General features: G+C 47.3%; 3 protein-coding genes across 7 annotated transcripts in view; 1 reads left to right on the plus strand and 2 right to left on the minus strand.

The window, feature by feature from the left end:
- Positions 1-9,702, minus strand: part of LOC130282619 (oocyte zinc finger protein XlCOF7.1-like) — a 29,371-nt gene extending 19,669 nt beyond the window's left edge. Inside the window, exon 1 of one of the 4 annotated variants that reach the window (XM_056531052.1) lies at positions 9,441-9,702. The gene's annotated coding sequence lies outside the window, so the exon portion shown is untranslated. Of the gene's footprint in view, positions 1-4,598; positions 4,779-9,440 lie in introns of those variants that run through there. The other 3 variants (XM_056531050.1, XM_056531053.1, XM_056531051.1) reach the window with 3 other exon arrangements.
- Positions 9,703-9,874: 172 nt separating this feature from the next.
- LOC130282613 (uncharacterized) lies at positions 9,875-16,413 on the minus strand. Its single transcript, XM_056531032.1, has 2 exons — positions 16,391-16,413; positions 9,875-14,527 (listed from the first exon to the last, which is right to left on the minus strand). The coding sequence occupies exon 2, from the start codon at positions 14,516-14,518 to the stop codon at positions 12,299-12,301; it is 2,220 nt and encodes a 739-aa protein (XP_056387007.1). The 5' UTR covers positions 14,519-14,527; positions 16,391-16,413; the 3' UTR covers positions 9,875-12,298.
- The window catches only part of LOC130282612 (zinc finger protein 260-like), a 54,595-nt gene continuing 52,867 nt past the window's right edge, over positions 16,010-17,737 (plus strand). Inside the window, exon 1 of one of the 2 annotated variants that reach the window (XM_056531031.1) lies at positions 16,010-16,408. The gene's annotated coding sequence lies outside the window, so the exon portion shown is untranslated. The remainder of the gene's footprint in view (positions 16,409-17,737) is intronic. The other variant, XM_056531030.1, reaches the window with a different exon arrangement.

The raw sequence follows: 17,737 nt of genomic DNA on the forward strand, positions 1-17,737 counted from the left end.
AACTGTTGTCATCAATCCCAGCACAGGCAACTCATTTTTCTGTCCTCGATCTGAAGAATGCTTTCTTCTCGATCCCAGTGGACAAAGAGACCAGACTCCTTTTTGCTTTTTCCTTTGAGGGACTACAGTTAACCTGGTGTGCAATGCCCCAGGGGTATGCTGATTCACCAGTTTTGTTCAGCATTGTCCTCCAAGCCTTTATAAAATCATGGCACGCCCCCCAGGGTTCTGTTCTCCTCCAAAATGTTGATGATTTGTTAATGTGTAGTTTCTCTGAGGAGGCCTGCCTTGAGGATGGTGTTGTGAACAGGTTGAATATCTGGGTTTTGTTCTGCCAAAAGGGAATAGGGAGTTGAGCACGTCTAGAGTCCAGTCTGTAGCGGGCCTGGTCACCCCGCACGCCCAGAAGGAAATGCCATCTTTCTTGGGTATGATAAACTACTGCAGACAGTGGATTCCCGACTGCTCATAGAGATGCTACCCTTTCAGGCAAACCAGATCTAATCAAATGGTCCTCTTAAATGTACAAAGCTTTTAATGACAAGTCCAGGGCTAGGTCTCCCAGATTGCAATTTGCTTTTCCACATGTATGCACGAGACAATTGTAAAACCATGGCGGGTGTGCTGACACAATTTCACGGAGGCAAACTGCATCCTTGTGCTTTTTTCTCAAAGGTGATGCCCGTCTCCACACAGGGGATGCCGGCATGTCTGCGAGCTCTTTCTGCCTGTGCTATGATTGTTGAACAAGCTACCATCCTCACTTTAGGACATGACACTACCTTGCACACTTCTCATGCTGTTATCTCTCTCCTTAAAGGCCTACATACACAACACATGTAAACACAACGGCTCTCTGGATATGAGGTAATTCTCCTCAGTAATCCATACTTGAAAATGGTGTATGCCTCCCCTACATCTGGCCCTGCGCACTAGTTGGCCTGAAAATTCATGATGATGTGATGCCGGACATACATGACTGCTTGCAAGTCATCCACACTGACGCCTCACACAGACCCGACCTCTCTTCAGTGCCCATACCTGATGCTCCAGAAGTCTTTGTAGATGGGTCATGTACACGCCCCAATGACAATGTTTACCATGCCAGTTATGCTATTGTCCAATTACCTGACATTGTCCTTAAGGCCCAGTCCATCCCCTATAAGTCCGCACAAGCTGCAGAACTCATCGCCCTAACAAGAGCCTGTACACTTTTTGCTAAGAAACCTGTCACCATTTACATGCATCATTCACTGCAGGACACACACACGTGGGACTGATCACATTTCAAAGGGCAATGCTCTAGCAGACCACACTGCCAAACTGGCTGCTACACAACAACCTGTCTCACTGATGTTACCAGTTCTTACACCTCCTTCACTCGAAAAAAATAAATAAAAAAAACTCTTCTCTCTCCAGTCCTCTGTTCCCGAACAAGAGGAATATGATTGGTGTTATCCGGTATTGCAGAAAAATCCTGTAACAGGATTGATCTGCAAAGAGGGGACACCATGCATACCCCAACACAGTGCCACAGTTTTATTGCTCATTTCCACGGAGTAGGCCAAAGGGAGCACCTTTGAGAAGTGGAAACCAGTCCTTCCCATCATACTCTCAGAAATTAGAATGACCCTCCATAAGACTTTAAAACTCTCCCCTTTTTGAGATTCTCATGGGTAGGCCTTTCCCGACTCCATGGGCCCAACAACCACTTATAACAGAAGAAGGGGACCTCAACCAGATAAGGGAACAATATGTCACAGACCTCATCCAAACCCTTGATAAAGTAGAACAAAATGTTGTCTGTAATTCTCCTTCTCTCCCACAGGAACCAACACACCAGTTCCAGGAAGGCGACACTGTCCTGGTTAAGACTCTGTCGAAAGGAAAGAAGCCCGGAGACTTCACCTTTGGACCCCCAACCACAGTTGTTGCCGTGAAGAGGACGGCGGTTCTCACGGAAGACAGCCCTTCTTGGATCCACGCCTCTCGGATCAAACTCGTCCAACATCACCCAAAGGAGGTAATAACGGGGGCAGACAGCCCTGACCTTGAAAGCCTACCGAAAGATGTACCCGCTGATGCCCTGGCCTTGTTCTGGCAGATGGTTGAAGAAACTAAGTCTCCTGATGTTTGCATTAATGACTTTATTGACTTTGATACACCCCACGGTGACTCTACAGAATGAATTAGAGAGACACCCAAACGATAAGTTCCTGAAACACCATATAATGTTAGCACAAAACCTCACTGCAAAGGATTGTTGGATATGCACCCATGCCCCTGTGTCTGCCCAAAGCATGCCCTACTTTGCTATCCCTGTGCCCTCATATGAATTATTTCAGGGAGACTGTTTTGACATGCTTGCTGACAACGAGACACCATATGCAAAGAACTGAAACACCTCAGTGGGTATTCCTATAGTAGGATGGGTGGGGCAGCCATGGTGGCAGGGAAACTTAAGCAGCCCAGGCCTATTACCACAACAAGTGTTGGCTTTCAAGGGGGGTTCCTGGGTAACTCGAGTGGTCACACATATACTAGACCTAGGAGCAATCCCCACAGAAGGAATGAAAGTTAGTTTTAACAGGACATCCGCAAGTACTGATCTTCTTAAGCCCAGCCAGATAGAAAGGTACTTACATGACCCAAAATGGCCAAATAACACCCTCTTTACTCAGGCTACTCAAGACGTAGACTGCTATAATATAACAGGACACCAACCATGCAATGACACGTCAGAATACCAACTTACTGAACCAACATGGAATAACCCAGATGTGGGCTACTGCGGTAGATTAGGGCAGATACCTTCCTGGTGTTACTTAACAAATGCCTCTAGACTCATTGACATAGTTAATAAACTTATCAATCAACATTCCTCTTTCTGGGAGCTCCCACGAGACATCTATTGGGTATGTGGTAGGGAAGCCTACAAGTGGTTGCCGGTAGGGGTCAAAGGCACATGCACCCTAGCTAGACTTACCCCCTCCACCTTTGTCATATCCAATGACGACATTGACATGAGAGCAGCTCCTAAACATATGTTATACCGAAGAGCAGCAGATAACAAAGAAAGGGAAAACGGTAGGCCACATGTTGTACAAATGGGAATAACCAACAAGCTTTTTAGCACCATTTTTATATATCCAATGGTGATGCAAATATGGGATAAGTTAGTCGAAGCCACTAACTACCTCGACGACCAAATATATGACATTTTAGAAATTACTAATACCTCTGTGTCCGTGCAAAATCAACTGATGATAGTGACTAACCAACACGCAATAGTCTTGGACTATCTCACAGCAGCTCAAGGAGGGATGTGTCAAATCATAGGTCCTACTTGTTGCCATTACATAGACACTTCAGGAACAATTCAGATGCACCACCAGCTTGAGAACATACAAAAATTGAGGGACAAATATGCCAAAGACAATGAAATCAACAGGGATAAGTGGTGGGGGGATACCTTTTCAATATTGAATCCCGCTACCTGGCTCAAGGGCGTAGGAGGATGGATAGGGGGCATTCTGCAGCTCATAATACACATTACTGTCATTGCCCTTATAGTATATGTATCAATAAAACTTATTTTCTTATGTATGAAACGCTGCAAGCCAAGACCTGCTGCAGATACTAAAATCCTCCTCTCCACCTCATCAGACACCCAAGTCCCTCTACTTCACCATCACTCAGCAGAAGGCTATACTGCCTACATAAAGACTTTTCAAAAGAAAATAGAAAACAAGAAAAACCAAGTTGTCTAAAGTGACAACTGGTTTTAAGAGGGGATTGAAGGGTACAAGAGTCTTGATAGAATAATACAGATCTGTAATCTTGTATGATGTGTATCATAATTCTGTAATCTTGTATGATGTATATCTTAATTCTGCCTTTTGTAACCGCAAGGCTCGTACCGTACTTCTCGTTTTCTCAACTGCTGATTCCTAACTGTTGTGCACGTACATCCTGTTCTTGTGTACTGCTGACTTGTAACTATTAAGCAACATGGTATATATATATGAACGTTGGCAAATAGTAAAACAGAGCGTACTTAGACGGCATCTTGTGTGCATGTATTTTTTCCACACCTGACAAGACGCTCTCCTGGCCAGTACAAGCCTTAAGCCAAATTGGACCTAGTACCAGGGGTACAGAAAAGACAGAGAACCAGTACCAGGGGTACTGAGTAGATTATTCAGCAATACCTTTCAACACCCATCACTATACACAGTATCACACACATCACTATACACAGTATCACACACATCACTATACACAGTATCACACACATCACTATACACAGTATAACACCCATCACTATACACAGTATCACACACATCACTATACACGGTATAACACCCATCACTATACACGGTATAACACCCATCACTATACACAGTATCACACACATCACTATACACAGTATAACACCCATCACTATACACAGTATCACACCCATCACTATACACAGTATCACACACATCACTATACACGGTATAACACCCATCGCTATACACGGTATAACACCCATCACTATACACGGTATAACACCCATCACTATACACAGTATCACATATATAGAGATTTCTCACAGTCTTCTCGTCCCTTCTCTCTCACCCTCCATAGACAGTTCTCTCCTCGCCCCGCCTCCCGGAAGTGTTGCTATGGAGACGCTGGAGGTTCTGGGCGGGTCCTCTTGTCACTGGAAGCAGTTTAGGGTCACATGACCGCACGGGAGGGGCGGGACTTGGCAAATAATAACGAAGAATCTCTGACAGAGAAGAGAAAATAGATACAGAACCGCAGGAGAGTATGACCGGTCCGCCTCACTGTAATCTCCTCAGGACCCCCTGTAATCTCCTCAGGACCCCCTGTAATCTCCTCAGGACCCCCTGTAATCTCCTCAGGACCCCCTGTAATCTCCTCAGGACCCCCTGTCATCTCCTCAGGACCCCCCCCCCTGTAATCTCCTCAGGACCCCCTGTAATCTCCTCAGGACCCCCTGTAATCTCCTCAGGACCCCCCCCTGTAATCTCCTCAGGACCCCCCCCTGTAATCTCCTCAGGACCCCCCCCCCCTGTAATCTCCTCAGGACCCCCTGTAATCTCCTCAGGACCCCCCCCCCCCTGTAATCTCCTCAGGACCCCCCCCCCTGTAATCTCCTCAGGACCCCCCCCTGTAATCTCCTCAGGACCCCCTGTAATCTCCTCAGGACCCCCCCCCCCCTGTAATCTCCTCAGGACCCCCCCCCTGTAATCTCCTCAGGACCCCCCCCCCCCTGTAATCTCCTCAGGACCCCCCCCCCCTGTAATCTCCTCAGGACCCCCCCCTGTAATCTCCTCAGGACCCCCTGTAATCTCCTCAGGACCCCCCCCCCTGTAATCTCCTCAGGACCCCCCCCTGTAATCTCCTCAGGACCCCCTGTAATCTCCTCAGGACCCCCCCCCCCCCTGTAATCTCCTCAGGACCCCCCCCTGTAATCTCCTCAGGACCCCCTGTAATCTCCTCAGGACCCCCCCCCCTGTAATCTCCTCAGGACCCCCTGTAATCTCCTCAGGACCCCCTGTAATCTCCTCAGGACCCCCCCCCCCCTGTAATCTCCTCAGGACCCCCTGTAATCTCCTCAGGACCCCCCTCCTGTAATCTCCTCAGGACCCCCCTCCTGTAATCTCCTCAGGACCCCCTGTAATCTCCTCAGGACCCCCCCCCCTGTAATCTCCTCAGGACCCCCCCCCTGTAATCTCCTCAGGACCCCCCCCCCCCCTGTAATCTCCTCAGGACCCCCCTGTAATCTCCTCAGGACCCCCCACCTGTAATCTCCTCAGGACCCCCTGTAATCTCCTCAGGACCCCCCCCCCCCCTGTAATCTCCTCAGGACCCCCCTATTATCTCCTCAGGACCCCCCCCCCCCTGTAATCTCCTCAGGACCCCCCCCCTGTAATCTCCTCAGGACCCCCCCTGTAATCTCCTCAGGACCCCCCTGTAATCTCCTCAGGACCCCCCCCCTGTAATCTCAGGACCCCCCTCCTGTAATCTCCTCAGGACCCCCCTCCTGTAATCTCCTCAGGACCCCCCTCCTGTAATCTCCTCAGGACCCCCCCCCCTGTAATCTCCTCAGGACCCCCCCCCTGTAATCTCCTCAGGACCCCCCCCCCTGTAATCTCCTCAGGACCCCCCTCCTGTAATCTCCTCAGGACCCCCCTCCTGTAATCTCCTCAGGACCCCCTCCTGTAATCTCCTCAACCCCCCCCCCCCCTGTAATCTCCTCAACCCCCCCCCCTCCTGTAATCTCCTCAGGATCCCTCTCCAACCTCCTCGGGGTCCTCTGTGGTAACCTCCACGGGGTCCTCTGTGGTAACCTCCTCGGGGTCCTCTGTGGTAACCTCCTCGGGGTCCTCTGTGGTAACCTCCTCGGGGTCCTCTGTGGTAACCTCCTCGGGGTCCTCTGTGGTAACCTCCTCGGGGTCCTCTGTGGTAACCTCCTCGGGGTCCTCTGTGGTAACCTCCTCGGGGTCCTCTGTGGTAACCTCCTCGGGGTCCTCTGTGGTAACCTCCTCGGGATCCTCTGTGGTAACCTCCTCGGGGTCCTCTGTGGTAACCTCCTCAGGGTCCTCTCTAACCTCCTCAGGGTCCTCTCACACCTCCTCGGGGTCCTCTCTAACCTCCTCGGGGGCCTCTCTAACCTCCTCGGGGTCATCTCTAACACCTCCTCGGGGTCCTCTCACACCTCCTCGGGGTCATCTCTAACCTCCTCGGGGGCCTCTGTAACCTCCTCGGGGGCCTCTGTAACCTCCTCGGGGTCCTCTCTAACCTCCTCGGGGTCCTCTCTAACCTCCTCGGGGTCCTCTCTAACCTCCTCGGGGTCCTCTCTAACCTCCTCAGGGTCATCTGTAGTCTTCTCAAGGACATTATGCCAATAAAGATTCAGGGGGAGATTCATCAAAACATGTCCAGAGGGAAAGCTGCTGAGTTGCCCATAGCAACCAATCAGATCGCTTCTTTCATTTTTGAAAAGGCCTCTGAAAAACTAAAGAAGTTAACTGATTGGTTGCTATGGGCAACTCAGCAACTTGTCCTCTACTAAGGTTTTAATAAATCTCCCCCACAGTATTTACCCCTCGAAATGTATAACAGACTAAATAGTTACAACATACTAATAACATCTGCAGGGAGATGAACAAGGACAATCCGAAAACAAAGACCGATACCGGTCACGTATAATACCGGGGACTTACTACACATGTACCCCAAGGTACCTTTCACACACAACTGCTTCCTCAGGGGGAGTGTAATCTCCTTGGGGGGGTCCTTCTTCAGGGGCTCCTCTGTTATCACCTTGCTGGCGATAGCCTTCTATGATATGAGCTCCACAGTGCCTTGCATAAGTATTCACACCCCCTTGGACTTTTACATTTTGTCATGGAATAATCACAGATTTAAAGGAATAGTCCAGTTTCAGATCACGAGGGGACCGACCGCTGGGGCCCCTGCGATCTCCTGTACAGGGCCCCCGGCAGCCCGAGGGAAGGGGGCGTGTTGACCACCGCACGAAGCGGGAGCTGACACGCCCCCTCATTACAACTCTATGGAACTGAGCGCTGCCTTCAGCAATCTCTATTGAGGGGGCGTGTCGGCCGCCGCTTCGTGCAGTGGTAAACACACCGCCTTCCCGCAGGCTGCCAGGGCCCCGTACAGGAGAACGCGGGGGGCCCCAGCGGTCGGACCCCACGCCATCTGAAACGTATTCCCTATCCTTAGGATAGGGGATACGTTTTTCAGGACTGGAATACCCCTTTAAGGGAGTTCTGTGATAAAAAAAAAAAAATTTATCGCCTATCCAAATGATAGGGGATAAATTATAGATCGCAGGGCGTCTGAGCGCTGGGACTCCCTGCAATCTCCTGAACGGGGCCCCGGCAGTCTGCTGGAAGGGGGCGTGTCAACCCCACACAGAGTGCCGGCCGACACGCCCCCTCCATATATCCCATAGAGATACATGGTGGGGGTGTGTTGGCCACAGCTTCCTGCAGACTTCCCCCCTCGTTCTGCTACACCCAGCCTAAAGCAGTTCAGTGTGAGATAGGCTGTGATTGGCTGAGACCGCGCACACACACACACACACCCTTCAGCTCTGTGCTCTGAACTTTACAGTGCATCAGCTCTGCCCAGCAGCTTGCAAAGGGAGCAGCAATATGCAGGACAATAACTAGCACTATGCACTAGGGATCGACCGATATCGGTATTTTAGGGCCGATACCGATAATCGGTGGAGGTTAGGGCCGATAGCCGATAACTTATACCGATATAAGTTATCGGCTATTTATCCCCCCTCGACACCGCTGCAGAGCATTGATTTAAAGCGGGCGCTTTAAATCAATGCACTGCGGTGGCTTTTGCGGTGCCATAGACCGCCGCCGCCGCCACCACCCGCTTCTCTCCCCCTGCCTGTCAGGGTGGTCCGGGCCATCCATCCTCCCTTCCTGTAGTGTCTGGCGGCATTCCGGGTGGAGGGTGCACCAGTCCGGGCTTTCCTTCTCCGGGGGTCCTCTTCTCCACTCCAGGCAGGCTCCGGCCTAGTACGCTGCATAGACGCAGCAACGCACCTGACGTCACGGCGTAGCGGTGTCTATTCAGCGTACAAGGCCGGAGCCTGCCCGGAGTGGAGAAGAGGACCCCCGGAGAAGAAGGACAGCCCGGACAGGTTCACCCTCCACCCGGAATGCCGCTGGACACTACAGGATGGATGGCCAGGACCACCCCATTACGGGTAAGTTTAATTTTTTCTTATTGACTCGGAGGGTGGGGGAGGGGCCCGACCGGTATAGCGGTATGGGCAAAAATCCATACCGGTATACCACCCAGCAATACGGGGGGGGGGCGGTCGTGGTGCGGTGGATCGGGGGGGGGGGGGACGCAGTGCGGTGGGGGCGGGGCATTATGGGCTTATCGGCAAGGTAATTGCCGATACCGATAATGCACAAAATCGTGATTATCGGCCGATAATATCGGCCATACCGATAATCGGTCGATCCCTACTATGCACTGAAAGCATCATGACTCTACAGCAGTATTTTGCAATCAGAATGCTTCTAGCTGTTGCAAAACTACAACTCCCAGCATGCCTGGACAGCTTTTGGCTCTACATTCTATACACTGTGCTAAGCTGAGGTCCCACCTGCATTTCCTTTTGACTCTTGTCTCTGCTACAGTAGACAATCTGCATGCAGGATGGGTCGGAGGCCAAACTTTTAGGGGTTAAATTAACACAACGTTACAAAATGTTATTAAGATGTATAATAGAAAAGTAATTCAAATTGGCTAATCTATAATATATTAACCCCTTAACGACACAGGACGTAGATGTACGTCCTGGTACTTAAAGGGGTACTCCAATGTCAGGGGGAAAAAATGCAGAAGCATAAAGCATTGCTTACTTGTCTGTTTTCCTGGGTATGTAATCCTCTCTCCTATGATGTCCTCTCACTGTTTCCTGGTTTCTTTCCTTCAGCTCTTCGTCATAGACCTTTCATCCTGCCTCCCCTGTCACCCGGAGCTGCTGCAGAACATTTCATTTCACAGCAGACTATGACACAATTAGTGAGGTTGTAGCAGATGCTGTATTCACTCTCTGTCTGCTCCTTTGCCTGTGGCATTGTTGAGCACAAGGAAATATGGGAACACAATTTATTTTTAAATGTAACAATAAAAGATATTATATGTTTATGGAATTGGTGATGTATGTGTAGGAGATGGTCAGAATTGGTGACATCACTGGGGGGGGGGGGGGGGGGGGATTGAGGGCTTCACAATGTCCTGTCAGGAGAGGGGGAGGAGTCAGAAGCAGGAAGACAATACCACACTGACAATGGGAGAACTGCACAACTTTCTGTCAGGAGCGAAGGAAAAGTCAGCGAACTGCTGAGACAACAGATCACTGGCAGTAATTTAATTATGAAATATGGTTAATAAAAATTATGACCTTATGAATTGCTCAAAAGTTATTAAACAAATTAAATTCATGTGTGAGACGACGATATTAAGTTGTTTTTGATGTCCATAACGCTAGAAAGGTAGTTTCACAAATAAAACACCAGGTATTTTATTAAAAAAATAAGCAGATTTATTGGTTAAAGTTAATAAATGAGTAAATAACAAGGAGATTGAATATATATATATATACACATGTTCAATCCTAAAAAAAAATATATATTAATGAAGCATTATAAGCTTATGTGAGCAACTACATACAGTGGAACAACAAGTCACAGAAGTTAGTAACAATGTCACAATATATAGTAGGTAGAATACCTGGAGGAGAGAACCTCATGATATCAAGAATGGGAAACATTCAATATCCAGATATATAAAAATGGAAGTGATAGAAACATAGAATGTGTCGGCAGATAAGAACCATTTGGCCCATCTAGTCTGCCCAATAATCTGAATACTAGGAATAGTCCCTGGCCCTATCTTATATGAAGGATAGCCTTATCTCTATCTTATATGAAGGATAGCCTTATCTCTATCTTATATGAAGGATAGCCTTATCTCTATCTTATATGAAGGATAGCCTTATCTCTATCTTATATGAAGGATAGCCTTATCTCTATCTTATATGAAGGATAGCCTTATCTCTATCTTATATGAAGGATAGCCTTATCTCTATCTTATATGCAGGATAGCCTTATCTCTATCTTATATGAAGGATAGCCTTATCTCTATCTTATATGAAGGATAGCCTTATCTCTATCTTATATGAAGGATAGCCTTATCCTTATCCCATGCATGTTTAAACTCCTTCACTGTATTTGCAGCGACCACTTCTGCAGGAAGGATATTTCATGCATCCACTACTCTCTCAGTAAAATAATACTTCCTGATATTACTGCAGAAACCTTTCCCCTCTAATTTAAAACTATGTCCTCTATATAACACTATGTCCTCTATATATAACACTATGTCCTCTATATATAACACTCTGTCCTCTTGTGGTAGTTTTTCTTCTCTTATATATCTTCTCCTCCTTTCCCGTGTTGATTCCCTTTATGCATTTAAAAGTCTCTATCATCTCCCTCAGTCTCTTCTTTCTTCTATACATGATAAGGTCCTTTAACCTTTCCTGGTACGTTTTATCCTGCAATCCATGTACTAGTTTGGTATCTTCTTTGAACTCTCTCTAGAGAATCTATATCCTTCTGGAGATACGGCCTCCACTACTGCGCACAATACTCCAAGTGAGGTCTCACCAGAGTTCTGTACAGCGGCATGAGCACTTCTCTCTTTCTACTGCTTATACCTCTCCCTATACACCCATGAGCACTTCTCTCTTTCTACTGCTTATACCTCTCCCTATACACCCATGAGCACTTCTCTCTTTCTACTGCTTATACCTCTCCCTATACATCCAAGCATTCTGCTAGCGTTTCCTGCTGCTCTATTACATTGTCTTCCTACCTTTAAGTCTTCTGAAATAATTACTCCTAAATCCCTCTCCTCAGATACTGAGGTCAGGACTGTGTCAAATAATCTATATTCTGCCCGAGGGTTTTTACGCCCCAGGTGCATTATCTTGCACTTATCCACATTAAATTTCAGTTCCCAGAGTTCTGACCATTCTTCTAGTTTGCCTAAATCCTTTTCCATTTGGCGGATCCTCCAGGAACATCAACCCTGTTACAACATCAACCCTGTTACAGAACACTCCGCCCACTTCTTACTTTTACAGACACAGTACTCTAAGGAGAAAAGACCGCAGCACACAAGAGATTCCATCCAAATAAAGTGAGTTTATTGCATCCTCAGCATAACAAAGTGCTCTAAAATAAACTCACTTTATTTGGATGGAATCTTCTGTTCTACGGTCTTTTCTACTTGGATTGAAGTCCTGGAATCCCTGACCAGGAGCCATATGATGGCGTGCACCTAAACACTGAATTACCTTGGGCTGGTTGTGCTGTTCTTCTGGACTGTATTATCTATCTCTATCTATGGTACTCTAAAAGGAGGGAAACTAAATAAATTCCCTTGTTGTGGGAATACGATTAATACCAATAAGCTTACCAAGGATAAATCATCTATAGCATTATGGCTTTTGCATAGATGAGGATCACACAGATTCCTCTGCAGTATATGAGATCCCCCCCAAACCTAAAACTACAATCTGAATATAGAGATTAGAGGTAGTCTTATAAAATAGAGTTAGAGTGGTGGCGAAAGGTTTTCTGTTGTGCAGTCTCTATTCATTTCTGTATTCCGTGGTTATGTTATCAGGCTGCTATAAAGTGGTGTAGAGTTAGCGATGCCTTTCATGACCAGCACATACTTTAAGAACATCACGTATCATCTCCACAACCTGCTTTCTCATGGCTGCTTGATCTGCCTTGGTGAACCGGCAATGCAGAGATTTTGTGAAGAAAGGTAAAGCGGACATGCAGCCCCTCTTAACACTGCGGTATTTAATGTGTCGTCGATGTACGTTGGCATTGTAGGCCAGGATAGCTAGCTTAGTCCTTGCCTCTAAAGAATCGGTTTTGTATCTGGTTCGTTTCGGGCGGTACTTTACAATGAAGTTACCACACACTTCAGTTTCTCCTTGGTTATACACCGGTGACATCAGAGCCAAATCCTTGGTCACCCTTGAGCTGAGCACCAACTCTCTGAGTTTCTGGAAGGCTGGACTGTGTCCCTTTATAATGGGATGTAGACAAGCCTCTTTGCGATTTCGTGGTTTACGTGAACAAGCTTGGCTACAATTACCCACAATGTGAGGAAGGATTGACCTCCAGTGATCACGTAAAATGTGAACATTTCCATTGCTTTCACACAATGACCTAAAAAGATGGTTTGTAATAGAAGGAATCCAGTGGGCAACCCCGGAGCAAGCCTTCTTTCTGCTAGCGGCACGGAGGTGGCTACAGAGACTCTTGGCATATTTCCATGTGTCATATCTATGTTGTAAATTTAGAAACTTTTCACGCATTTCTTTCTTTATGCCGTGATGACTGTCAGTGACCACAGTTCTGATGTCAAACTTTTCACTCAGAAGTCTGGATAAAGATGTCCGGAAGGCCTTTCTCTCTATGCCAATCCGGGATGTGTTTGGCAGCAAAGTCTCAATGTGAAAGTCTAGGACCCTTTTAGTGGCAACGTCAAAGAAGATGTAAGTGCAATGTTTAGCACTGAGACTCGCCCCGCCATGTTGGCTTGAGCCGGATACGGTTAGTTGTACGTCTTTGAGGGTTTCTTTCAGTCTCTGACATTCCTGCTGCCAGTGTAAATCCACCGCCGGGAATAAGAAGCTCTGCTCATACTCGCTGTAGGTTGAGGAACTTATTTGTTGGAGTCCCATCAATTGATTCATTTCCTGAACTGCACTAAAGCTCAAGCCGCTAAACAAGATGGCAGAGGCACTTAGAAGATTCCCAGCCGCAACGTGTTTTACAAAAGGCTGACTGCTCCATAGGTGGAAACGATGCCCATTGTGACAGAGTCCATTGACAGACAAGAAAGTGCCATCAATATTCTTTTCTAACTGTACTATGGGGGCTCTACAGCCATCTCCAACCTGACAGGCCAGTCTGTAAAAGAGGTTATCGAGACAAGACTCAAAGACAATGAACTTTCTTTCCGCTGCCATATCTCTCTCCGGAGGCTTGAATTTACCAGTAGGTACCAGGGCGGCAGCTGCGGCGTTATTTGGTAAATTGTGCAGACGTCTCATTTCCTGAGTGATAAGGGTGTTCTCCGAGTCTGAACGCTTGTTGTGATGTACCATGGCAGCGGATTTCTGGGTCTCTAACAAGTGGCGGGGATACTTTTCAGTCTCCCTCATAGGCATGTCTGCGGTATGAAGGACAAATGGGTAAAAGTGATCATGCTTCACCTTCCAGGACTCGCCTTCATAATTTAGCTCATATTCTGGCCACTGGGCAGCCTTGTCAGTCAGGAATAAAGAACGATCCATAGATGTTGAAGCATCAACCATCTTTTTGGCCGTTGCGCTATATGAATGTTGACCACTATGTATTGGATTGGCACAGGCACCAGTCTCCTCCATCCCTTTGGAGGTGTTATGTCCTTTCTCCATGACTAACGTTTTAGTCTTGGGACAACGACGCCATTGTGTCAGCCGTGCCTTCTCCTCTCTGTTTGGTGAGGTTTCCACCTTTACCCTTTTCACAGGAGGAACGCTGCTGCCACTCTTGGGGGCGGCTTTACACTTACCTCGGTGGAAAATTGTCGGAAAGGCATCTTTTTGCAGCACCAATTTTTTGCCTTCCCAAACATAACTCTGGGGTGAGAAATGGACGGAGCAGATACGGAACATATTCCTTTTCTTGGCTTTCATGATGCGCTGAGCAAAGGTGTCGAGATCCTTCAAATCCTTATCGATTTGCTGCAGCCAGAGTTTGACTTTATCCAAGGTGTTGGGGAAGCCGTGTAGGGTGACACGTGGGCCGCGGCCGTTATTTCGGCAGCTGTTGGGACAGCCTTTCACAATACATTTCGCCATGTTTGTTACCTGAAAACAGAAGACAAACTTCTTACCGCACAGCTGATGTCCCCGCCCCCAATCTAAACCAGACGCCCCCGTGGGACCCCTGTCATTGTAAGTACGGTGGTCCCCGTGTGTGAATGGAGCAGTTGTGCGATTTCTTAATCCCTTCTCTGCACACAGCCATCATGAAGATGCGCTACTGCTCCCTTCAGATGGGACCCACGTTCTCTTGATTAGTGGGGGTCACCGACAGTCAGACCTCCAGCAATTAGACAGAGGAAAGTTTATGGAGGTGACACAGAGTTGGGAAAGAATTACAAGGAGGATAAGGGGAAGTATATGGAGGTTACACCTACCGAAGAAGGAATTACAGGCGGGACAGAGGGAAGAATAAGGAGGTTACACCGACCGAGGAAGGAATTACAGGAGGGACAGAGGGAAGAATATGGAGGTTACACCTACGGAGGAAGGAATTACAGGAGGGACAGAGGGAATAATATGGAGGTTACACCTACCGAGAAAGGAATTACAGGCGGGACAGAGGGAAGAATAAGGAAGTTACACCGACCGAGGAAGGAATTACAGGAGGGACAGAGGGAAGAAAATGGAGGTTACACCTACGGAGGAAGGAATTACAGGAGGGACAGAGGGAAGAATATGGAGGTTACACCTACCGAGAAAGGAATTACAGGCGGGACAGAGGGAAGAATAAGGAGGTTACACCTACGGAGGAAGGAATTACAGGAGGGACAGAGGGAAGAATATGGAGGTTACACCTACGGAGGAAGGAATTACAGGAGGGACAGAGGGAAGAATATGGATGTTACACCTACCGAGAAAGGAATTACAGGAGGGACAGAGGGAAGAATATGGAGGTTACACCTACGGAGGAAGGAATTACAGGAGGGACAGAGGGAAGAATATGGAGGTTACACCTACGGAGGAAGGAATTACAGGAGGGACAGAGGGAAGAATATGGAGGTTACACCTACGGAGGAAGGAATTACAGGAGGGACAGAGGGAAGAATATGGAGGTTACACCTACGGAGGAAGGAATTACAGGAGGGACAGAGGGAAGAATATGGAGGTTACACCTACGGAGGAAGGAATTACAGGAGGGACAAAGGGAAGAATATGGAGGTTACACCTACGGAGGAAGGAATTACAGGAGGGACAGAGGGAAGAATATGGAAGTTACACCAATGGAGGAAGGAATTACAGGAGGGACAGAGGGAAGAATATGGAGGTTACACCTACGGAGGAAGGAATTACAGGAGGGACAGAGGGAAGAATATGGAGGTTACACCTACGGAGGAAGGAATTACAGGAGGGACAGAGGGAAGAATATGGAGGTTACACCTACGGAGGAAGGAATTACAGGAGGGACAGAGGGAAGAATATGGAGGTTACACCTACCGAGAAAGGAATTACAGGCGGGACAGAGGGAAGAATATGGAGGTTACACCTACGGAGGAAGGAATTACAGCGCGCGCACCTCAGCTCTTTCTCTCTCGAGGGTAGGAGAGTGACGTCACCAGCTGGAGCGCGAGAGCAAATCTCCACGTGATCACTGTCTGCGCGATCTCGTCACCTGACCGCTTGAGATCACATGATCTACACAGAGCGTTCACGGTACCGGAAGCTGATGCCAGGCGGCTCTGTTTTTGTGCGCGCGCCCGGTTACCATAGTGACAGCTGATCCTTGTTTTTCCTTCTCGGGTGTATAACACGACGTATATAACGCTTGGAGTGAACTGCTGGAACGCACAAAAGGCGTGAAACGCAAACAGGAAGTGTCAGGAAGATGAGAGAGGAGGACTTCCGGGAGATAGAATGGCTGCGCTGGGACAAGAGGCAGAGAGAGCGGCGGGTCTGTGCGATACTCACTAGATGATGTGATCTCAGGTCTATTGCAATTACCCATCATGCACCTGTCATCCCCGCCCCCTGTCATTGGCCCCTCCCTATGAGCGCCCCCACATTACCTGCCCCGCCATATATATACCCCCCCTATATACCCCCCATATCATATACACCTATATACCCCCCCTCTATATACCCTCCATATCATATACACCTATATATACCCCCTCTATATACCCTCCATATCATATACACCTATATATACCCCCTCTATATACCCTCCATATCATATACACCTATATATACCCCCTCTATATACCCTCCATATCATATACACCTATATATACCCCCCTCTATATACCCCCCATATCATATACACCTATATATACCCCCTCTATATACCCTCCATATCATATACACCTATATATACCCCCCTCTATATACCCTCCATATCATATACACCTATATATACCCCCTCTATATACCCTCCATATCATATACACCTATATACCCCCCCTCTATATACCCTCCATATCATATACACCTATATACCCCCCCCTCTATATACCCTCCATATCATATACACCTATATATACCCCCCTCTATATACCCTCCATATCATATACACCTATATATACCCCCTCTATATACCCTCCATATCATATACACCTATATATACCCCCTCTATATACCCTCCATATCATATACACCTATATATACCCCCTCTATATACCCTCCATATCATATACACCTATATATACCCCCCTCTATATACCCCCACATATCATATACACCTATATATACCCCCCTCTATATACCCTCCATATCATATACACCTATATATACCCCCCTCTATATACCCCCCATATCATATACACCTATATATACCCCCTCTATATACCCTCCATATCATATACACCTATATATACCCCCTCTATATACCCTCCATATCATATACACCTATATATACCCCCTCTATATACCCTCCATATCATATACACCTATATATACCCCCTCTATATACCCTCCATATCATATACACCTATATATACCCCCTCTATATACCCTCCATATCATATACACCTATATATACCCCCTCTATATACCTCCATATCATATACACCTATACATACCCCCTCTATATACCCTCCATATCATATACACCTATATATACCCCCTCTATATACCCTCCATATCATATACATCTATATATACCCCCTCTATATACCCCCCATATCATATACACCTATATATACCCCCCTCTATATACCCCCCATATCATATACACCTATATATACCCCCCTCTATATACCCCCCATATCATATACACCTATATATACCCCCCTCTATATACCCCCCATATCATATCCC

This window comes from Hyla sarda, chromosome 7 (assembly GCF_029499605.1).
Source record: "Hyla sarda isolate aHylSar1 chromosome 7, aHylSar1.hap1, whole genome shotgun sequence".
Taxonomy (NCBI): Eukaryota; Metazoa; Chordata; class Amphibia; order Anura; family Hylidae; genus Hyla; species Hyla sarda.